The 24,483-nt window shown below is 43.6% G+C and overlaps 1 protein-coding gene across 5 annotated transcripts in view; it reads left to right on the top strand.

Moving 5' to 3' along the window:
* Positions 1-24,483, top strand: part of LOC111838752 (protein NLRC3-like) — a 61,441-nt gene that overhangs the window by 12,955 nt on the left and 24,003 nt on the right. For 4 of the 5 annotated variants that reach the window (XM_072711522.1, XM_072711524.1, XM_072711523.1 and 1 more), the window contains 8 exons: positions 3,597-3,870; positions 5,569-5,658; positions 7,717-9,424; positions 15,278-15,451; positions 16,134-16,307; positions 16,748-16,921; positions 18,731-18,904; positions 22,578-22,751. In XM_072711522.1, the coding sequence (XP_072567623.1) occupies positions 3,597-3,870; positions 5,569-5,658; positions 7,717-9,424; positions 15,278-15,451; positions 16,134-16,307; positions 16,748-16,921; positions 18,731-18,904; positions 22,578-22,751 (2,942 nt within the window). Of the gene's footprint in view, positions 1-3,453; positions 3,491-3,596; positions 3,871-5,568; positions 5,659-7,716; positions 9,425-15,277; positions 15,452-16,133; positions 16,308-16,747; positions 16,922-18,730; positions 18,905-22,577; positions 22,752-24,483 lie in introns of those variants that run through there. The other variant, XM_072711525.1, reaches the window with a different exon arrangement.

The raw sequence follows: 24,483 nt of genomic DNA, 5'->3' as shown, positions 1-24,483 counted from the left end.
GAAGCGTTACCCTTTGTTTCCGCTGAGAGACGTGCCGCGTGACTCATTTCCCCGTGTGCACAAGTTATCTTAGGTCTGCATTCACGGTTTGACTTCTGAGATTCAGATCGAGCTCTAGGTAATTTTTTTTCGAACTGGTTGGTTTGACTTTTAAGAAATTCGAGTTTTATTGAGTTCGAGAACTGAAGTACCACTGTACTGTCTCTAGGCGCATGCGTTATAGGAGCGAGAGAGAGAGAGCGCATGCGCTCATTTTAATAAGGATTACCCGCGTTATTCCTTGATTCTTGTTGTCGAAATGCTTGGGGTGCTTTATTCACATTGGCAGAAAAGTGTTTCATTACTTAAAAACGTCATGGTTAAAGGGGTTTATTTGAAATAACAGGTGCACCGTTGGTGTCGCCATTTTGAAATGTGTGCCTGCGTGAGTGGGCGTGTTCTCAGTGCACATGTGCTATTGTTGTCGCCACCGAAAATCATTTGAGTGCGCAACTTTATAAGGGATGTCTTTAGACGTTCAAATTGACCGTGTTAACACATAGATTTAAGACGTGTTAAGACGTCCAAACGGCTTAACACGAAAATAATGTACGTGTTAAGACGTAATTTGTTTGACGTATTGACATGGACATCAAAGTAGACGTTAAGTCCCAAATGGCCTTCCATAGGTTTGCGCCGTTGCGGGGTAATGGCTGCCTTGACCCCACTGTTTGTGCGGCATCATGGGAACCCAGAATAGCAATTGCTGGATCTTTGCGTTTGGTGAAATACTTTTTCTATTTACATTGAAATAAACTGTTAAACTGATCATGGCTTTTGCATCGTTTTTTAAAACTTGTGTTAAAATATTTAAGTGCTTTGTTTCTTGTAAAACGACATGCTGTATGTTAATTGGTTTCGCCCGGGACTGGTGCTTGTTTAAACTCAGTGTAGTGGAGTGGCCAAATCATAAAGAATACGACCAAACACAGAAAAGATTAACTCTCTCGTGGGTTTTTATTCCCCGACTGCACTTGTTAGAGAACAGCATTAACTTTTGGAATTTTCAGGCCTTAAAACACTGGCCATACAAAGGAAAAGACAATTTCACAAAAAAAGGAAAACTTTACTCAGGACCTCCTACTGACAATACAAAATACAGACGACGATATATGACAAAACCCATAGACAATACACGCTATAGGGACTATAGACAACAGTAGTGGCCAGTTCCTAATAAAGAAAATAAAATACAACACAAAATAAGGCAACACTTTATAATAAATACACAATCCATACACTCAAACCCAGGTTTTGCAGCCCCATTACAATGTGTCGCCCTCAGTAATCTCACAAAACTTCTCTTACATGATTACCCCAACAGAAAGTGATTTACCTGGTAATACAGTTCTACCAACAGAACATTTTTACAACCATTTCACAAGAACTCCAAAAGAAAGCATTTTGTTAAAAAAAGGAAATCTGTTAACTCACAATCGGACCTTGTCGCGTAGCTTGTGTGCTAGGGAACGCGAAACCTGGAGTCCGAGCAGTCACCTATCTCCCCTCTTAACCGAACAAAAGCATTTGCTTTAAGTGCCAACACTCACGCAATAGGGAAGAAAGCCACATGGTAAAACATACCATGTCAAGACACCCGAACTGCTTAAAGGCGCACACTGTTTACCCGGCTACATCAGCATTTGTCCTTCGGATATTGTTTCGTTCAGGCATGTTAGTACTTGTCTAAATTCCGCCTGCTCTGGCTTTTCTTTCTTTTATGAAGTTAAACAAAGTTTGGGACTTCTTGTGTTTAAAAATACGGAAAGTACCGGCACGCGTCTAATAGTATACGCTAGTTTACGTCATCCTGCTATATGTTTTATTATTCCTTAAAACGTAATTAAAAAGAACACATTAATAAATACATGTATTTTTATTTTATTAAAGTTTAAGTGCAACCTAAACCATATGACCCCTTATGTAGCAGAAGCATGTATGATACCATATATAGACATAATCCCCATATCCTCAACCCGCGGCATACGCCCCTCAACCAATCAGAATAAGGGATATGCCCCCTCCCGCTTATGACATCATAAACGGAGTCCCATTAGGCTCCTCCCACGGTACCATATAATATCTCTAACAGCAGTGGCGTGCACAGACATTTTGGGGGGCAAGTGCTCCAGGGGGAAAAAAGGGCACTTTTTGCATATGTGGAAAACCTTTTCTTTTTATAATAAAAAAAACGCACAGGTTAAATGCAATTTGACTTTTATTTCAAAACATTCTCTAAAAATCAAAAATCACACCTACTAAACACAGTCAAAGACATTAATTTCAATCTTACCAAAGTAGGACAGTAGTTGACGTTAGTTATGGAAAGGCTAATCCACAAAAACGGAGAAACGTCCATAATTCTATTATTCATAATCATGTCAAGGTTTTAGGTTTTTCTGCAGTTCCATCTCTAAAAAGTGTGATGTCTTCCCGTCACTGACTTCAGTTTGAAAACTTTGTATTTATTCACAGATTTCCGTGAGATCATCCTAAAATTTGTAACGAAAAATGGGCTCAAAAGAGCCCTCTGCCTAACGGCATGTAGCCTATAGCATAACGTGATATTTTCAATAGTGTATGCAAAAAGGTCGGAATTGATGGAGAGTGGGGTTGCCTAAATGGTTTAGGTTACATTTTAAATGTGTCGTTTTTTTGTTTATCCATATGGATGGATGGAGGGGGCAAGCTGGCAAAGTTTGTCATGTGCAGTTTCTGACAGGCTACTTCACAACAAAACAATTGCAGGTTGGTCTTAGAGGGCAAACAGAATAATTTCACTCGATTCATGGGTTACCTGACTGGTTGGGAAGGGAAAGAGCTGCCGTGTTGTCCGCCGTGGCTCCCAGTCGCTATAGTTAGCCTACTATGCCTACTCCAAGTAGTCCTATGTCATGCCGCTGCTACACGCCTCACAACAAATGAACTGCAAGCGTGTTCACGTGACACGGTGACAGTGAAAAAGCGACAGGGTTCGGGTGTCTTTGAAGAAGGGGCACAAATCAAGCCATGATTTTCACACCTTTTTAAATCGCGCAGCTTTAAAAAAAAATAAAAAATCGCGTCTTTCAAAAGGGCACTTTTTTGGACTGAGGGCAAAAGGGCAAGTGCTTCAGCACCACCTCGTCTCTATCTGTGCACGCCAGTGTCTAACAGCATAACTTAACTTAATATAAAATATGTATGATTATATTGGATGCTGTCTTACCATGATGTTTTTAGTGTATTTTGTTTTTGACCTTATTATTTCAATGTGCTTTGTTGGAACTATTTTTATTGCTTTTTAAATTGGACGCATCTCTCTTTTAAAATAGATTTTTAACATCAGTGGACTAATCTGGTTAAATACAGTAGAGGTATAATAATAATGCAGAAAATAAACACACGTGTGCTTCTTATAGTAATGAAAGAATCACAGCAGGTGTCTCCAGCAGACATACAGTATAAGACTGTGAGTAGGAATACTGCCTTCTGTTAACGGAAAGTACAGTGCATGTGTGTGAATGACCATGTATGGGTTTGTGAGGTCTCATGGACTCATCTCCGACATTCTGCAGGCCCAGACCTCGCTCGCCGACCTCTTGGAGGATTACCTGGAGAACCTTGATGATGAACAGTTAAAGAAGTTTAAATCAAAACTGAGTCACACGGAGTATAATGAGTTAGACACACTTTCCTGGGGTCAGGTGAAGGGCTTGGATAGAATAGACCTCGCCAACAAAATGAGAGATTACTACGGTGAAGCTGATGCTCTCAATGTCGTGCTTATAATCCTGAAGAATATGAACCTGAATGATCTTGCTCAGAGACTGAATAAAGACCTGCAGGAGGGTAATCATATTTTTAACCTTTCTTGTTTTTGTCTAAATTGTAACCTTTATAATCTCTTGAAAATTAACATATTGTACAGGATTATATGGGAAATGATGAACAGTTTGTTAGATACTGATGCTGAACACTGAAATGAATTTGAAATTTTTCCTTTTTTTCCTTGGGTCCCCTGCCCACTCTTCCTTTTTCTATACTTTTAGTATGCGCGGGGGGCGGGGGGTGTTTGGGCAGCCAGTTGACCTTGGATTTTTTTCCTCTCTACTTGGGAGTTTTTGGTTTCTCTCCTCCGTTGTCATCTGGCTTTCTTTCTTTTATTTCTTTGTCTTCTCTTTTCCGTGTTTTTGAATTATTCTGCATATGATGCAGGAATGTATCCCAACATGCTCATGTAAAGCACCTTGGACTCGGTAGTGAAATGCGCTATATAAAAATACATTGACTTGAATCCTGTATATCAGGGCGACCCGTAGCATAGGCAGTACAGGAAAATGCCAGGGGCGCCGTCCATTCCAAAGGGGTAGAAAGGGAAGGGGGAAAATAAAAATTTTGACTTTTACTATGTGTCATGCCCAGCTCCAGGTCCTCCGGCTCGGGGTCGGCGGGCTCCGCTGGGTCCCCCCCTAGTTCCTCGGTGCCGGTCCTCGGCCTCACCTCCAGCTCCGTGTTGCCCGCCTCCGGGCCCCCCTACTTTGGCGGGGCGTCGGATGGCGCCTTCGCCGGCTCCGGCTTCCCCTCTGCCTGCTCCGGCTTCCCCCTTCTGCCTGCCTCCGCCGGGGTTCCCTCCTGCTCCCTCCGTGTCCCCTTCGTCTCTCCCTCGTACCGTTCCCTTGGCCCCTGTGTGGTCCCCTCCTGCTCCCTCCACCCTCTCACCTGTGGCCCCTCCGGCCGCTGCCCGTCGCCCGCCTGGGCTCCCTCGGGCTCCCCTTTGTCCCCCTTCCATTCCGGTCTCTTCGTCCCGCCTGTTTCTGCTCCTCGTCCCTCTGTTCCTTCTCCGTTCACTCCTGGCCCCTTCGTGTCGCCTGTGGGTGTTCCCTCCGTGTCGCCCTTTTCCATCTGCCTGTCTGCATCCCCCATCCTTTTTCAGGTCTTGTCTTTCTTCTGGTCCCTGTTCCTGTTCAGTGTTTCTGTCTTGTTCCCGGTTCCCCGTTGATGTCTTGCTTTTGTTTTTCAGCTCCTGCCCCGCGTCTCGTCCGTCGCCTCCTCTCGGGCGTGCCTTTGGGGGGGGGTTATGTCACGCCCAGCTCTGTACGATCCTTGTGTGTGCCACGCCCACCTCGTTACCTCGTGTTTATGCCTGATTGTTCTCAACTGTTGCTCGTTAAACTCAGTTTGTCTTGTGTATTTAGTCCTCGTCTGAGTCAGTCTTCCCCAGACTTGTCATTGATGTTTGTAGTTGTGCTTCCCCCGGTCCTTTTGCTAATAAACCCCGTGTTACCCGACTTCCTGGCTCCTTTTTCCTGCTTCCCGGATCGCCTGCAAGCCGTTGCGTGACACTATGTTGATTTATTACTATTTTACACTATTATTTCAAAATAATAAAAAGCTTATTAAATTAGCAAACCTTATTAAATAAGGGATATTTTTTTGCTTTGCTCAGCGCCCCCCCTCCCCTCTGTATCACACACTGTAGGCGTCTTTATGGAACATTGATACGATTGATAAGTGTGTGATATGATTAATGGTATCTAATTCAAACAGACACTATCATGTCAGAAAGACCAAAGCCCTCTGGTGCCCGAGGAAGAAAAAGAAGAAGAGAAGAGGAGGAAAAACAGGAAAAAGACAGAGGTAATAATCACTAATCAGAGTAACTGTTGTGTTTCGTGGAGCAGAGTGTTACTAGCTTACCTTGGATAATTCGGCATTTGGTAAGTTAATAAATAGCTAGAATTAATGTCAGTTCCTCCCAGCGTAAATTCATTAGGGAAAGTTGGAAATACTTTTCAGGTGTTTGTGATTGGCAATAACCTACAGCATCATTTTCAGAAATTCACTTTATCTTTAAAGTGTCCTGCTGCACCTGCATGAACCGTCCACTGTGTCTGTCTCAGGATAGTAAACTGCAATAGTCAAATAAAATGCTTTTCTGTTCCCATCCCCCTTATTAACTAATAGTTTAAAACCTTTGCATTTTTATTATTGATTAGTCTTATATGCATAGCAAACAGCATTATCATGTGAGCGACGTGCTCATTGAATGAGGTTTTGTGCATGAATGCCAGCCAGCTGTAATTTCTCTTGCTGTTTACTATGTGTTTAGAAAGTTATAATCTGGCTTAGGTGCTGTTATTGGCCGGGTTTAATGCCACCCCAGCCAGAGCCAGTCAGACCTATAGGTGACATAGGCAACCGCCAGAGTCCTGCACGGGTCCACTTTTGGAGACCCGCACAGTACAGCACCACACCCGCCCGTGCACCCGTGATTATTTCAAAGTTAAATCTGCACCCGCCCGAGCCCGTTAACATTCCGCCCGTTACCCACCCGTACCCGTTATAAATTACACACACTTATATTTTCTATGCACCTCTCAACGTGACAAGCGCTAGGCCTACATGAATTTTGAATTGAAACGAAAAAGTCCATTTAACACAAAATCAAATCAGATACAGTAAATCTAAGCTATCCATACTGTGAAGAGCGTGAAAGAGAGAAAACGATGACACGCTTCAGCAAGGATTCAGACTTGTATGTGAATGTTTGTCGAGGCGGTTATCTAATGGTGCATTCGTTTTTCTCTCGGAACTCGGAAATTCCGAGTTGAGTGACATCACGTCCGACAATCTCCCGTTCGAGCTACCCACATCTCGGAACAAACATGGCTGCCTCCATGAACACGCTGCTGTGTGTTGTTGCTCTATATTTTAGATTTGGAGTGAGATTATTTTTTCCGAGAGACAAACAAACAAGAAACACGAACTAGTCAAATCACTTTAAATCTTTATAAAATATTTTAGCACATTCATAGCAATATTCTTTTTTTGAGAGGCAAACAAACTACAAACAAACCAAAGACACTAAAAAGTCTGGTAAAAATCTGATATTGCATGATAGGATACGGTTTACGGTCATGATATGGTATTTTCTAAATCGAACACGTGCAGTTACATTGATAACTATTAATACATTTAACAAAATAAACATTTTTAAAGATTTATAAAATAGAATTACTGTTGAGTGTGTAAGCCGCCATGTTGAAATCACGTCACAGGGGCAACTCGGACAACAAAATCTTGTGCCACATCAACGTCATAAAAGAGGCGTGTTTCCGATGGGAAGTGGCGTTTTTCATGACGTTTCGTGACATTTTCATCCCAACCGGTACCCGTGGGTACCTGACCCAGTGCAGGAGTCTGGCGGCTGCCTAGGACAACACCTTCTGAGGGAGTGCTGACTTGCCAGCCAGTTTCACTTTGCCTCAAGCAGCGGGCGCTGGTGGTGATGCTCTCCTAGGGCTCCACATCAGCTGGGACCGGAACTGCTGTACAGATATCTGGGGCTTCAGGAAAAATATGTAGGATGTGAAATTTAAAGCTTAATTTTAACACAATGAAATAGTAAAAAGTGTTTGTGTGTGTCGGGGGGGATTAGGTATCCCAACAAAAATGCCCTGTTATTATTACAGTGCGGGGACCTTTTCTCAGGTCCCCACAAACATCTGTGAATGCAATCAAAAAACTGAACATGCCAAAAATCTCGTATTTTGTTTGGTAATTCATGGTAAAGGTTAGGGCTGGGTAGGGGTTAAGGTCGTTATGTTGGGATTAATGTTGTGTGTTTTAATCCTCTTACCACACTGGTCAGGATCAAATTGAGAATTAGTGAATTTTCCTCTCATTTTTCTTCAGGGGAGCTCATGTTGAAAACGATGAAATGTAACCTGAAGCAGAAATGTGAGTGTGTATTTGAAGGGAAAGCTAAGGGAGGACAGCCAACACTTCTCAGTGAGATTTACACAGAACTCTACATAACTGAAGGTGGAACTGGAGGAGTCAATGATGAACATGAAGTGAGACAGATTGAAACAGCATCAAAGAAAAGGCGAACAGAAGATACTACAGTCAAGTGCAATGATATATTTAAACCCTTATGTGGGTGTAAGACACCTATCAGAACTGTACTCACTAAAGGGGTGGCAGGTATCGGGAAAACAGTCTCTGTGCAAAAATTTATTCTCGACTGGGCAGAAGGAAAAGCAAACCAGGATGTTCACTTCATATTTTCTCTTCCTTTCCGGGATCTTAATTTGATTAAGGATGAATACAGTCTGATTGAACTGCTTCACCGCTTTGTCCCAGATCTGAAATCACTTGAATCCACTGAGCTGTTTAGGTACAAAGTCTTGTTCATCTTTGATGGTCTGGATGAGTGTCGCCTTCCTCTCAATTTTCAGAACAATGAGAGTTGGTTTGATGTAACAACGAGAATGTCACTGGATGTGCTGTTGACTAACCTCATTAAGGGGAATCTGCTTCCATCCGCTCTCCTCTGGATAACCTCCCGGCCAGCAGCATCCAATCAGATACCTCCTAACTGCATCCACCGGGTGACAGAGATACGAGGGTTCAGTGATGCCCAGAAGGAGGAGTATTTCAGGAGGAGATTCAGTGATCAGAGCCTGGTCAGCAGGATTATCACACATGTGAAATCATCAAGGAGCCTCTTCATCATGTGTCACATACCTGTCTTCTGCTGGATTTCAGCCACTGTTCTTGAGAGGCTTTTTAGTGAGACTGACAGGGGAGAAATTCCAAGGACTCTGACTGAAATGTACACACACTTCCTGATCTTTCAGACTAGATTAAAAAATGACAAGTATATGAAAAACTTTGAAATGCAGCTTAAGGAATACAGCAAGGAATTCCTTTTAAAACTTGGTAAACTGGCTTTTGACAACCTTGAGAGAGGCTATCTCATATTTTATGAGCATGATCTGACAGAGAATGACATTGATGTTACTGAAGCTTCAGTTTACTCTGGAGTGTGCACAGAAGTCTTTAAAGAGGAGTATGGGTTGTATGAGGAGAAGGTGTACTGCTTTGTGCATCTGAGCATCCAGGAGTATCTCGCTGCTTTATATGTGTTTCTGTCAAACTCATCAGCTGACCTGCTGAAGACTGCAGTGAAAGAGGCATTAAAGAGCAAGAATGGACACTTGGACCTCTACCTCCGCTTCCTCCTTGGCCTCTCAACAGACTCCAGTAAGACTCTTTTACAGAAACTACTGGGACAGACAAGAATTAGCTCACATGCCATTGAGGAAACAGCCCAATACATCAAGGACAAAATAGAGGAGAATTTATCTCCAGAAAGGACCATCAACCTGTTCCACTGTCTTATTGAGCTGGGTGACAATTCTCTAGTAGAGGAAGTACAAGGATACCTGAATTCAGGAAGCCTTTCAGCAGAAGAACTCTCACCTGCACATTACTCAGCTCTGGCCTTTGTGATACTGATGTCAGATGAGGAGCTGGATGTGTTGGATCCGAAGAAATATATCGGATTATATGAGCATTGGAGGCTGCTGCCTGTGGTCAAGAACTCCAGGACAGCTCTGTAAGTGACGTGTGAATGGGAAATCATGTCTGGTCTGGCAGTAATACATGAATATTGTTTGAAATATCTGATGAATATTATTATTTTTATCATCTCGACTACAACTGTTTCTATGGTAATAGCTAATCTGGACCACAGATTTTATAATGACTGAAGGTAGTGATGTAGTAACAAACAAAAAAGTGACGTTTCCGTTCCCATCCAGTCTGCCTTCTGATCATAGGCACAGCATCCTAACCTGCTATAGAAACAGTGAGGGCTCTTTATCCACAGGGTGTATAAGTGGCATGTGAGTCATATTGTCAGCAGGCGTGTTCATGTGATGGAGGCCAGAGCTGGGAGCTTCCGTATGACTGCTGTCTCTGGCTGCTCACTGGCGGCCTCTGCTGGCCGCAGCTGCTCCTGGCTGAGGATGTGATGACACATCTGGTCTGGCAGCAATAGATTAACATTATTTACCATATAAAATGATAATGTATATATGTAATTTATTTACCCTCTTGTATCAATAATTAGGATTTTTAGGAACCTAGATTTTATATTAACTGAAGCTAGTGATGTAGTAAAAACAAAAAAGACAAGATTTCCAAACTTCCTCTCACCTGTATATGTGTCGGTGTGTCTTGGAGAGCAAGATGGGAGAGAAGAAAAGACAATTTCTCCATGGGGATGAATGAAGCATCATTATTCATAAATCATTGTTAAGAGTTGAGCGATAAATAAAAGTCCCCCCCCAAACAAAGAATGCAATTTCAATTCAATTCAGTTTTATTTGTATAGCGTGTTTTCACAACATTACATTGTCTCAAAGCGCTTTACAGCATCCCTGCCCAAAGCCCCCAGTGAGCAGCCAGAGGGGACAGTGGCATGGAAAAGCTCCCTAGAAGGAAGAAACCTTGCGAGGAACCAGACTCAAAGGGGGAGCCCATCCTCCAGGGGGCAGCAGAGGAAGTCAAATGATCAAGATAGCAAAGTCCCAATTCACACTGTCCCAATCTTAACATTTGAATCACAAAGTGGGGGCAGGGAGGTGATGACAGGCTAGTGCTGGAGCTGCTTCAGATTGCAGGGCGAACAGTAGTACGACAGGAGGACATACAGGGAAGATGTCACAGGCAGAAGGGTGAGCAGGCCGGAAGGGCGTCACAGGTAGTGGAGGCAGCAGGGTGTGCAGGATATCTTGATAATCTGGGGTCTCCAGGCAGCACAGCCCAGGAGGAGTAGGGGAAATAAAATGTGCAATTAGCAAAAGCAGGGGAGACTAGAGGCAGAGCAAACAGTTAGGTGAGTGCAGTATGTAAGATCCGGCAGATAAGGCTATGGCAGGATAAGTAGGAGGGAGAGGCAGGTGGGAACGCAGGCATGGGGGGGTCCCTTAAATGTCAAGTCAAGTGTCAAGTCAAGTGGCTTTTTATTGTCATTTCAACCATATATAGTAATACAGTACATAGTGAAATGAGACAGCGTTCCTCCAGGACCACGGTGCTACATATAACACTACGTCCACACAGGACTACATAAAGTGCAGTGTGCAAAAAGTGCAGACACTGCAAAAACAGTGCGACACAAGACAATAGAAGCAATAGAAGAGATGACAGTAAGATGTGTCTTAAGAGTAAGACAGACTAAGTGTAAAGTACAACAGTGCAATAGGTTGTGCAAAAAGTTATTGAGGTAGTGGACTGTGTAAAGGTGTGTGTGTGTATCAGTCCGGTCTCTGATTGTTCAGAAGTCTGATGGCTTGGGGGAAGAAGCTGTTGGACAGTCTGGCAATGAGGGCCCAAATGATCCGGTACCGCTTGCCAGAAGGCAGGAGGGTGAAGAGTGTGTGTGAGGGGTATGTGGGGTCCTCCACAATGCTGGAGAGTGTGTGTGAGGGGTATGTGGGGTCCTCCACAATGCTGGAGAGTGTGTGCGAGGGGTGTGTGGGGTCCTCCACAATGCTGGAGAGTGTGTGTGAGGGGTATGTGGGGTCCTCCACAATGCTGGAGAGTGTGTGTGATGGGTATGTGGGGTCCTCCACAATGCTGGAGAGTGTGTGGTGGGGTCCTCCACAATGCTGGAGAGTGTGTGTGAAGGGTGTGTGGGGTCCATAATGCTGGTGGCTTTGTGGATGCAGCGGGTGCGATAGGTGTCTGTGATAGAGAGAAGAGATACTCCAATGATCTTCTCAGCTGTTCTCACTATCCGCTGTAGGGCCTTGCGATCCGATATGGTGCAGTTTCCATACCAGACAGTGATGCAGCTGTTCAGGATGCTCTCGATAGTCCCTCTGTAGAAGGTGGTGAGAATAGGTGGTGGGAGATGGGCTTTCCTCAGTTTTCGCCGAAAGTAGAGACGCTGCTGGGCTTTCCTGGTTATGGAGCTGGTGTTGAGAGACCAACAGAGGTTCTCCACTGGGTGAATACCAAGGAATTTAGTGATCTTGATGACCTCTACAGAGGATCCATTGATATTCAGTGGACAGTGATTGCTCCGTGCTCTCCTGAAGTCGACAATCATCTCTTTTGTTTTGTCCACATTCAGAGACAGATTGTTGACTTTACACCAGTCCGTTAGCTGTTGCACCTCCTCTCTGTATGCTGACTCATCGTTCTTGCTGATGAGACCCACCACAGTAGTGTCATCAGCGAACTTGATGACATGGTTCGAGCTGTGCATTGCTGCACAGTCGTGAGTCAGCAGAGTGAACAGCAGTGGGCTGAGCACACAGCCCTGGGGGGCTCCAGTGCTCAGTGTGGTGGTGTTGGAGACGCGGTTTCCGATCCGGACTGACTGACGTCTCTCAGTCAAAAATTCCAAGATCCAGTTGCGGAGGGAAATGTTCAGGCCCAGCAGACTCAGCTTTCCAATCAGGTGCTGAGGAATGATTGTGTTGAATGCTGAACCGAAGTCTATGAACAGCATTCGTACATATGTGTCCTTATTTTCCAAGTAAATTCCACAAGGGGGTGTGAAGCTAGAGTGACTGACTGACAGTTCAGTTCATGAAAAGCCAATGGCACCGATCCCCACACAGCTCTACACCTCACACTATAGATCTAACTGGGAGTGAGCAGTTAGCTAGAGCTAGAACTAGAGTCCCTATAGGCTAAACTAAACAGGTGTGATTTTAGTCTAGACTTGAATATTGAGAGTGAGCCTGAATCCTGCACATCCGGTGGAACACCATTCCACAGCTGAGGAGCTCTACAGGAGAAAGCTCTGCAGCCTGCCGTAGCTCTTTCTACCCTGGGTACTAACAGATTTCCTGCTCCTTGAGATCAAAGAAAGTGAGAAGGGTTGTATAAGGTCAGCAGATTACTAAGGTATTCTGGTGCAAGGCCATTCAGTGCTTTATAAGTTAATAGCAGTATTTTGTAGTCAATCCGATACTTAACTGGAAGCCAATGAAGGGAGCATAGAGCAGGGCTAATATGATAAATTTTTTTAGTGTTTGTAAGGACTCTGGCTGCTGCAGTTTGTACCAGCTGAAGTTTATGTGAGGATCCAGATGGGCAACCAGAATGGAGGGCATTACAGTCCAGTCTGGAAGTTATAAAGGCATGTATTAGTGTTTCCACATCGTGAAAGGAGAGCATCTTCCGAAGCTTGGCTGTGTTCCGTAGATGACACAACGCAGTTCGTAAATCTGAATCAACCAGAACACCAAGATCTCTGACCACTGTGTTAGGTTGGGTAGGAAGACCACCGAGGTTGAGGTTGTCAAACTTATTTCAAGCAGCTTTGGGACCAGTTAACAGTACTTCTGTTTTTATGTATTTCACATAAGGAAATTACACTGCACAACAAAGTTTTTGCTTCTTGAACAGTGTTGGGTGTTCCTTATAGTTTTTTGGCTGTTGATCACTAAAATCGCATCCAAATTTGCCCATCACTTACCGTTTCATCGAAATCTTCAGTTTTGTCATGTTTTTTTTCTTATATTTGTGTCCAAAAAACGACCGGCTTCTGCGGAGTTCTTACTAGTCTCTGCTGTTCCAGCTGCACTTTCTGGTGGACTTTTTGTGTCTCCTTCACCTCCTGCCTGGTTGCCCAGCCAGATCTGTCAGCTTCAGAGTCGATGGAACCAACGACCAAGAGACGGGCTTCGCCAAATCACTGTTCACATACTCATTTAGATTTTTTCAACAAATAAACACTGGGTTAGTAGACCGTCTTCTAACCCAGAGAGCTGTGATGCATCATCCGGCTTAACAGATAAGCTCAAAAGTTCTGATTGTTTTATAGGAAGAAAAGATTCAAGGTCACATTATCAGTATGCATAGGACTAGCAGGAGGCTGGCAGCTGTATGTAGCGACAGACGTGCACTGGATGGTCTAATTTTAGTTATTTTACCTTTAAAAATTTATTAAAGTCATTAAGAGCTTGTGAGTTTAACGTTGAAGAATGTTAACCTAGACACAGATTCAAATAGGAATTTAGGATTATTTTTGTTCTCTTAAATGAGTCTGGAGAGGTACACAGACCTCGCAGTCACTAGTGCTTGTCTGTACTTAGAGAGGCTCTTTCCAGGCAGATCTGAAAACTTCTAGTTTAGTTGAGCGCCATTTGCACTCTAGCTTGCGTGAAGCCTGTTTAAGTTCACGCGTATGATCAGAGCACCAAGGGGCAGGTGTCTTATCTCTATGCTTTATCTTCTTAAGTGGAGCTACAAGAGCTAGGTGCTGCGAAGCGATTTCTCCATGTGCATAGTTACCCGTTCAAGTTCATTTTCACACGGGGCTTCAGATGTAAGGTTGGAGAACTGTGGAAGTTGGTTGAGAAACGTCGTTGTAGTTATTGAGGCAATGGAACGTCTGATACTGTACTTAGGAGCTGGGACCAAAGGGAGGCTTTACTGTATATCAAACATTAACAAGTAATGATCTGAAAGCAGAGGATTCTGAGGTATAATTGATATGTGTTCCAGCAGGACCCCATGGCTAAGAATCAAATCAAGGGTATGGTTACAGACATGAGTAGGTTGACTACATTCTCAAAAGCTGCACTTGAATGGCTGACATTCTGGTTGCTGACTCAAACATAGAGGTTGGTGATGTGAATACTGAACTTACAAGAATGGCAAACGCACGTTTACTGCAAGAGACAATGCTTGTGAAATTCTGTGCTATAATAGCAATGTTTATTTTTTACTGCTTCAGAATCTTAGGCTAGAAGGCTGAACTGAAAGCAAATCATGAATCCTTCTGGTATCTTGCTTTGTATGTAGCCTAAGCGCATTTCCCCAGCAAAGGCTATAATCGCCGGTTAGTCACTGTCAGATATCGACACTGCGATACTTGTCTGATTACTCTGATTACGCTGATTACCGATAAAATCATCATATCACCCAGACCTAATTGGTGATTTGACATGTTCCCAGGTATAACAATACAGGGAAGATGGATTTTACTCAAGGGATCAGGAATTCAAGTGTCAGTTGCTGCTGCATTAGCTGCTGGGGATGTTCACATCTCCTCCTTTCAGTGATACGTGTCCAGTGTAGGGACACCTGGCAGAAAGGTGGCTAAGGACTGCACTGGAAGCACTGGTCTGACTGTTATGGGAGGTTCACATCCATCTTGCTGTTGATGTGTTCCTATATATTCTGTGATTTTTGGCTGTACTGTAGCTTGTACTTAATGTTTTTACCTGCAGTTTTGAGCTAAGATGCACTGACTCATAATTAGTGACCATATGACTGCAGCAAATTGCCAGGATGCACAGAACACTCTGCAGACTATAATTCATTTTGAAGTGTAAGCTGTGATGTTAATTATATTGAAAACAAATGCTTATTGTAATGTTTTGTATTTAGTTAATGTGTAGGATGTGTATATGTCTGTGTCTTAAAGTGTTTTCTGTTTCAGGCTGAATAGCTGTGATCTCATAGATAAACACTGTGAAGTGCTGATTTCAGCTCTAAGATCAAACTCTTCCCCTCTGAGAGAGCTGGACCTGAGTGACAATGACCTGCAGGATTCAGGAGTGAAGCTGCTCTCTGCTGGATTGGGGGATTCACACTGTAAACTGGAGATACTGAGGTCAGTATTAAATTGCTGCCTGACCTCGGATCTGGGCTCACATACCATGAAACCATCAATTTATTTGTAATTTCACTGTAATTTATGTTTCAAAACACAATTCCAGTTGTTTCAGGCAGTGGGCAGTTTTACTGTAGTGTGGTATGAGTTTAAGGACATACAGGCAGCGATGGGTAACTGGACTGAAGCCTCAGTGAGGCAGACTTTATTAAAAAATAAAAATGACGACAGGAAGAGGGGAGTTTGGGGTGGCTGTTGGCAGTCAGCAGCGTCCTCATTCCGAGTCTCTGGGTGTGAGAGACGGGAGACGTGAGGGAGACACTGCTGTCTGTTCCCAGGCGAGGTGGGACGAGAGAAAACGGAACAAAAAGAGAGGAAGGCAGGGTAACACTGAGCAGCCAGTGTCTGGGGGTCACAGGTGCACCATCCTCACGATGCTTTGGTTTGGAAATGAAATGCTCATTTATGGCCGTTAATTCACAGTGACTTCAGGATGTCAGATTAAAAGGTGAGCTTCAGTGAGTCGTGTAGGATCACTGTGTTACAGTTATATCTTTGCAGACAAGCAGCCGCTAAACCCCTGAGAGCCGACCATTGCTGCTGGTCTCTCCCTCACATTATACAGCTAATTACATGCAAATAGACGGCTGTAGAAAACAATGTTTTCATTTCCTTTCTGCAGGCTGTCAGGCTGTAGAGTCACAGAAGAAGGCTGTTCTTCCCTGGTTTCAGCTCTGAGGTCAAACCCCTCACACCTGAGAGAGCTGGACCTGAGCTACAATCACCCAGGAGACTCAGGAGTGAAGCTGCTCTCTGCCATACTGCCATACTCCAGCTGTAAACTGGAGAAGCTGCAGTGAGTACAGAATATGCTTTTTTACAAAAAAGAAACTAGACACCAAGAAAACCCACAATGCATTTCAGCAGTTACATGATAAACAAACAGCTTCTGTTTTCTTCTACTTCCTTATATCCCACAATCTTATCAGCCCTCGATCCATGTTAGAAATAATTAAGCAGTGAAGCAGGAAACATCCATTCAGCCATATAATCCATGTAATACATTTGTGTAGCTTAGCAAAGTTAATGGTACCATTACAGATAAACATGCTGATTTCAACATGCTATGGATAAAAATATAATGGACACCAATCAGAATCGGGATGATTGTTAAAATTATTTTTAGTAAATAAATTGCTTTATATAAATCTTTTATGTCATGGCCCCTATTCTCCTCATTTGAATACAGTGCTGTTGTGTAAAAAATGAATTTAAAAGTGTTTATTTTTTTTTAAGGGTGAGCCGGTGTGAACTCACAGAGAAATGCTGTGAGGAACTGGCTTCAGCTTTAAGATTGAACTCCTCACCTCTCAGAGAGCTGGACCTGACTGACAATGACCTGCAGGATTCAGGAGTGAAGCTGCTCTCTGCTGGGCTGGGGGATTCACACTGTAAACTGGAGACACTGAGGTCAGTATTAGTGGGTATTTCACACTGTAAATCGGGGATACTCAGGTCAGTATTACTGGGTATTCCACACTGTACGCTGCTTATGCTGAGGTCAGTGTTACTGGGTATTTCACACGATAAGGAGGAGATACTGAGGTCAGTATTACTGGGTATTCCACACTGTAAACTGTAGATACTTAGGTCAGTATTACTGGGTATAAAATAGAGTAGAATAGCCACTTTTATTGTCATTCAGAAATTCGGTTAGTGCACATCAGAACGAAATTTCATTGCATTTTTGCTCACCATCGGCCTGGCAGAGTGTGTTAATAAATAAAAAATTATAAATAACAAATAGAATATAGGGGCAGCGTGGTGGTGCAGTGGTAAGCACTATTGCCTCACCCCTCTGGGACCCAGGTTTGAGTCTCCGCCTGAGTTACATCTGTGTGGAGTTTGCATGTTCTCCCCATGTCATCGTGGGGTTTCCTCTGGGTACTCCGCTTTCCCCCCACAGTCCAAAGACATGCTGAGGCTGATTGGCATTGCTAAATTGCCCATAGGTGTGCATATGTGAGTGAATGGTGTGTGAGTGTGCCCTGCGATGTGCTGGCCACCCCGTCCTGGGTTGTCCCCCGCCTTGTGCCTGTAGCTTCTGGGATAAGCTCTGGACCCCCCCCCCCCCCCCCGCGGCCCAAAAAAGGATAAGCGGGTTGGAAAATGGATGGATGGAAATAGAATATAAGTGGAACTAACATAAAAATATATTAACTGCAGTATAGCAGCAAAAAAAAACAGTATACATCACCATATCAGTTATAGTGCAAGACATATAGTGCATAAAGTTCTTTAAAAAGTGACACTTGCTTGGATGGACAGAGGCAGAGTTTGGGGAGGGGCTGTCATGAGTTCAGGAGTCTAATGGCTTGAGGAATGAAACTATTACAGAATCCGGCTGTCCTGGTCTTGATGCTGCAAAGCCTCTTCCCAGAAGGCAGCAGGGAGAACATTCTGTGGTGGGGGTGGGTGGAGTCCCTGATGATGTCACAGGCTCTGCTGAGTGTTTGAGTGCAATGTCCTGGATGAATGGAAGAGAAGTCCCGATGATCCTCTCTGCAGTCCTCACCACTCTCTGCAGCAATTTCTAGTCTGAGGCTTTCGAGCTGCCAAATCAGATGGAGATACAGCTGGTCAGCACACTCTCTATGGTGCCTCGGTAAAAAGTGGTGAGGATGGGAGAGGAAAGCTCTCTTCATCCTGTGCAGGAAATGCAACCACTGCTGAGCCCATTTTACCAGTGATGTTGTGTTTGGTGACCAGTCCAGATTGTCAGTTATCTGCACCCCCTGGAATCTGATGCTGCTGACCACTTCCACAGCACTGTTGTCAGTGACGAGTGATGAATGACTGGGCTGTTTTCTCCTGAAGTCGATGATCATCTCCTTGGTCTTCTCCACATTCAGGATCAGGCTGTTGTCACTGCACCATCCCACCAGTCGCTTCACCTCCTCTCTATAGGGCAGGTCATTGTGGTTCCTAATGAGACCCACCACTGTTGTGTCATCCGCGTATTTTACGATGTGATTTGAGGCAGATGCAGCACAGCAGTCGTGAGTCAGCAACGTGACACAGCCCTGAGGGGAACCGATGGAGAGAGAGATGTATTCCACACTATACAGAGGAGATTACCTAAGGGAAAGGGAGGAGGGGGCCTGCCTACTCTTAGATACTAAACTGTAATTCTTGAAATATATATTAGAGCAGTCACATTTATTTAATACTTGTAATGGTGAGGTGATATGATTTATTGGAGAGTTTCTGTCTCTGCAGGCTGGCAGGCTGTAGAGTCACAGAAGAAGGCTGTTCTTCCATGGCTTCAGCTCTGAGGTCAAACCCCTCACACCTGAGAGAGCTGGACCTGAGCTACAATCACCCAGGAGACTCAGGAGTGAAGCTGCTCTCTGCTGTACTGGAGGATCCCAGCTTTAAACTGGAGAAGCTGAGGTGAGTACAGAATATGCATTTTTACAAAAAAGGAACTGGACACCAAGAAAACCCACAACGCATTTCAGCAGTTACATAATAAACAAACACAAACAGCTTCTGTTTTCTTCTCCTGCTTCCTTATTGTTATATGCCGCGGTGCTCGGACTGGGGAAGCAGGCAAAAGGTAAAAATGCTGGGGCAAAAAGGGATTTAATGGGGAGATGGAGAGGCATACAGGACAAAATCACCAAAACACAACAAAACGTTAATGACGGATCTGGGGATACAAACTCTGACGTGGACTTAAATACACAAGACTAATGGACGGAAATGCAGAACAGCTGAGAACAATCAGGAATTCACATGAGGTAACGAGGGCGGTGTGGCACACGGAAGGATCGTACAAGCAGGTCATGACAGAACCCCCCCCCAAAGGCGCGCACTCGAGGTGCGTCTCAGGGAAGGCGAAGGATGAGACGAAACCGGGAAGACAGGACATGGAAAACAATACCAAGAACATCAATGAGGAACAGGGAACAGAACAGATACACAGAACAGGGACAGGATGTAAGACAGGACCTGACACAAAACAGGGAACGCAGACAGGCAGACCAGGAAAGGAGACATAGAGGGCACAGAGAATGGAGGAACAGATCCTGAGGGATCCCATTCCAGCTCCTCCTCACCCAAGGGGGAAGGAGCAGTGTTCTGACAATCTGGGACCTCCTCAAGGACGGGTGGTGCAGGAGTTGGGACTGGAAACAGGACAGGCGGAGCCGGAACATCGGGCTCGAGCAGAGCCAGGACCGGGACATTGGGTGCGGGCGGAGCCTGGGGCACAACAGCGGGCGGCACAGTAGCAGGGACCTTGGGCGTAGCAGCAGACAGCACCGGCACAGGAACCGCAGGGGGCACTGCAGAGGTCTGTGCCTCAGCAGCAGACATAGCCCCTTTAAGGACCTTCGGTACCAGCAGGTCAGGCTCGGACAGAACAGGCTGGTTAGACAGCACAAGAACAGGCGGGTCGGGAACATCAGGTGCCGGCGGGTCGGGAAAATCAGGTGTAGCCATCAGGGTTGGTGCCTCATGAGCAAGCGCTGTCCCTTTAAGGGACCGTGGGACACACGGGATGGCATCTCAAATTACCCTGGCCCCTTTAAGAGCCAGGCGCGATTCCCGGAAGGGGTGAGCTGCCAGCGTTGGCCGCGTGACGGCTGCGTCAGACACACGCTCGTGTGTCAACCCGGTAGCGGTGGCGTCTGGAGCGAGAAGGATCTGGCTACAGATCTCCACCAGGAGGATCTCCACCAGGAGGATCTCCACTAGAGGGACGGAAACACGTGACCTCCACAAGCGAATCCGAACATGACGTTATGCAAACATGCATGGAGGTGGTACCAGATATCACATAATCGTCACACACAGTAATTTATATTATTAACATTGGAAACGGACGTTAATAATGTATTTTAATTCTACAAGAAGGGATGTTAATTGCATGTGTTATTTTTATTATTTCGGTACGTGTGAAATTCTCACTTTAATACGGAGCCCCCGAAGTCCCATAGGGTGATTTATTTTTTTTTAATCGTGTGGCACAAGTTATTTTCTTGTGCTCACAAGTTATTGCGCACAAGATAATTTACTCTGTGTTTGAGGCCGAGAGTAATATGAGAACTATGTCTACCAAAACTATGTCTCGACGTCTAAACAAATCAAACTGGAGAGACATTTATTTACAGTCAACAAGTAACACCATGAACTCATTTTCCATTTTTTTTATGCTGCAAACTGTTTCTTTGGCATTAAGGGTGAATTATACAGTCCGTGTTTATGGTCGCGACAGAGGTGAAGCGACATGAATTCATGCCACATGACAATATTTTTCCTTCGGTCATTTTCGTTAATCATAATAATACACTATGATAAACAGGTACAGTAAATACAATAAATAGGTGTCAGTAATATCAAAAAATGTTACTTGAACTCAGTGAGGTGAATAAATCAGCAAACCAATTAAAGTAGAAAACATAATCTGTCTTAACGCAACCGAACAAAACATCAGTGTCAATATTAGTAGGCATAACCCTATATTCCGTCAATTTGCGAATCATATTCAAATAATCAAAAGTACTACATTTATAATAACTTATATAACTTGGTCACAATTTATTGCACGCAGGCTGTATTTTGTGCATCTTTAATATTGTTGACACTGATGTTCGGTTCAGTTGCGTCAAGAAATAGCCTACTATTTTTACCACTTTACTCGGTTTGTTGATTTGTTCGCCTCACCAAGTTCCCCTAACATTTCTTGTCATTACTGACACAATTTATTGTATTTATTTTACCTGTTTTATTATTGACTACCGTTAATGAAAGAAAAAAATATTGTTCATATCGCTTCACCTCTGTCACGACCATTCATACGGACTGTATATACCTCAGCCTTAATGTCAAAGTAGTACGCGGCAGCGTTGTATTTACTCCTTCCAGTAATATTAATTACAAGGCTGTTGTATCTTACTGTACCCTAATGCCAGGTCTAGCAAACGTAGTACGGCGTCCTGAAATAAACCTCTTATAACATGACAGCTATACGCAGCTAATTCATTCCTTCCAAATAATAACTTGTGCGCAGAAGACAAATATTTATACATTTATTTATAATTTTATAAATATTTTTTCTTTTTCAGTAGACAGTCAGTCTTAGCTTAAGTAATCAATTTAAAGCTAAATTTGGAGAAAAAAAAATCACCAGTCGAATGCTACCGTTGTTGCTTGTTCTACCCACTTTTTTCTTTCGACAAAGCTAAACACCCTCCCACTGACAAATCCAGGCTGTGCTTGGAGATCATGTGATATCTGGTACTGCCTCCATGGCGTAAGTTTGCATAACGTCATGTCCGGACTCACTTGTGGAGGTCACGTGTTTCCGTCCCTGTAGTGGAGATCCTCCTGGTGGAGGTCTGCAGCCAGATGCTTGTTTCTCCGCTTCTTCTTACGGCTTATGGTCGGGGTCACGTCGGGCAGATCAGCCAGCGGGTCAATAGGCAGACCGCAGTCTAGGGTGATCTGCTGTCTGTTTATCTCTGCCACCTGACTCCGGAGCTGCCGTAAATTTAGCCTCACCTCTTCGGCCAGGAACGCATCTTTTTACGGGGAAATCCCTCGCAGGACGTCCCCCCGTATGAATAGCCAAGGCGCGAGCCGCGGGGTCTTCCTGAATGTCTGGCTGCTGCATCCATTATACAGCCTTGCTGATTAGAGCGATATATTCCGTCTCCGTCAATGGAGGCGTCTTCTTTCGGAGATCCGTCATTCTGTTATGTGCTGTGGAAGGATCGTACGAGCAGGTCATGACACTTATATCCCACAACTTATCAGCCCTCGATCCATGTTAGAAATAATTAAGTAGTGAAGCAGCAAACATCCATTCAACCATATAATCCTGGCAAAACATTTGTGTAGCTTAGCAAAGTTAACAGTACTGTTACAGTTAAACATGCTGATTTTAACATGTTATTGAAAAATATAATGGACACCAAACAGAATCGGGATGATTGGTAAAATGATTTTTAGTGAATTAATTGTTTTCCGAAAATCCATTATGTCATGGCACCTATTCTCCTCATTTGAATACACTGCTGCAGTGTAAAAAGTGGATTTAAAAGTGTTTAATTTTTTTAAGGGTGGGCTGGTGTGAACTCACAGAGAAATGCTGTGAGGTGCTGGCTACAGCTCTCAGATCAAATTCCTTACCCCTGAGAGAGCTGGACCTGAGTGACAATGACCTGCAGGATTCAGGAGTGAAGCTGCTCTCTGCTGGACTGGGGGACTTACACTGTAAACTGGAGATACTGAGGTCAGTCTTACTGGGTATTCCACACTATAACCTGGGGATAGTAAGGTGAGTATTACTGGGTTTTTCACATTGTATGCTGGAGATACTAAGGTGGAAAATAACTAATGATTTCTAAATAAAGCAAGAGTATCTAAGTGTACAAAATGAGTTCAAAAATGAAATTAGACTCCCTAAGAGGAATGTTGAAAGGAAGCTTGCATTGGAGGCTACGGATGAGTTTCTTCCAATATTTTAACTCCATAAGAGCTCTAAAAGCTGAAATCACTAATCTGCAGTATAGTAATGGCCTTATAATTGAAAATGATATTGATATAGTGAATGAGTTTAATGATTATTTTACACGGGTGTTCACTGTAGAGGACATGAGTAACTTACCACTATTTAGTACAAATACAGCATCATCTATAACTAATATATAGCACCCTCCACAATTATTGGCACCCCTTTGTAAAAGGGGTAAGAAAAAAATCCACCTTTTGGTGAAGTTGCTTCATCTCACACTGAAAAAAATGATTAAGTTAAACTGATTGGCCTATGAAATTGGCCAATGAAATTGATCACAAAAAGGCCTACGATGTGATCTACTTAGATTTCCAGAAGGCCTTTGATGTTGTCCCCCACAAATGGCTCTCGCTTAAGCTTAAAGCTGCAGGGATTTTAAGAACTGTGGTAGCTTGGATCGAAAACTGGTTAACAGACAGGAAGCAGCGGGTAGTTATTAGAGGCACAATGTCACAGTGGACCTGCATTCATAGTGGGGTACCGCAGGGTTCAATTTTAGGAACATTATTGTTACTAATTTACATGAACGATATTGACATCAATACATACAGTAAACTGGTTAAATTTGCAGATGACACCAAGGTGGGTGGTGTAGCAGATACTGACCTAGCAGCACAGAGGCTACAATGGGATCTTGATTTAATTAGGAACTGGGCTGATACCTGGCAGATGGAATTTAGCGTAGATTAATGTAAGGTAATTCATGCAGGGAGCAGAAATATAAAGTAGAGATATTTTATGGCAGGGGTATTCAACTAAAATTTAAAGAGGTCCAGTTAGAGAAAAATTCTTGAAACAAAGGTCCGGAATATCATAATGTCTAACTATTTAGTGTGATATATATTTAAGTAGCCTATTAGTTGCGTCAACATTGCATTTAATCAGGACCTGACTGTCAAATCAAATTAATTCAGTACAATTCAAAAACATTTTGACAATATTTATTGTCACGTGACAGAACTTCGGCCAGCTGGCTGGAGTGAGATGGTCAATTCGAGATGTCTGCACACACATGTAGCAGTTCTTACCTTGTAAATAGTCTGCTTTTGTATTTAACCGTGTAAATACACCTTTGACGTAACTAATTTTAGGTTTTATAATGGAATAATATAGATTTACCGTAAGATTTCCAGTGTGAGTCTGAAAGCGTGAGTGTCATGCCAGATGCTTGAGATTTGGCAGCCATGAAAACGTACATTTTTTTGTTTCACCTGAGTTTGTTTATATAACAGATAACATTATTTTATACATATGTTAAAAAGCAGAAACTTCAACGAACATGAAATCAACAATAAACTACGTCTATTTATCCAACATGTTATATAATACATACTGTATTTAAAAACTTTTCAGCTGTATGATTTCAGGACAGACGAGTCACTCTGTTAGGAACATTACGAATTTTTGGTTGCGGGTTTTAGCTTCGCTGCTGCTACTGTATTAACACTAA

The sequence above is a fragment of the Paramormyrops kingsleyae genome, chromosome 4 (assembly GCF_048594095.1).
Source record: "Paramormyrops kingsleyae isolate MSU_618 chromosome 4, PKINGS_0.4, whole genome shotgun sequence".
NCBI lineage: Eukaryota > Metazoa > Chordata > Actinopteri > Osteoglossiformes > Mormyridae > Paramormyrops > Paramormyrops kingsleyae.
Note: the sequence above shows the minus strand (reverse complement) of the source record. Positions and strands in the feature narration are given on the sequence as shown.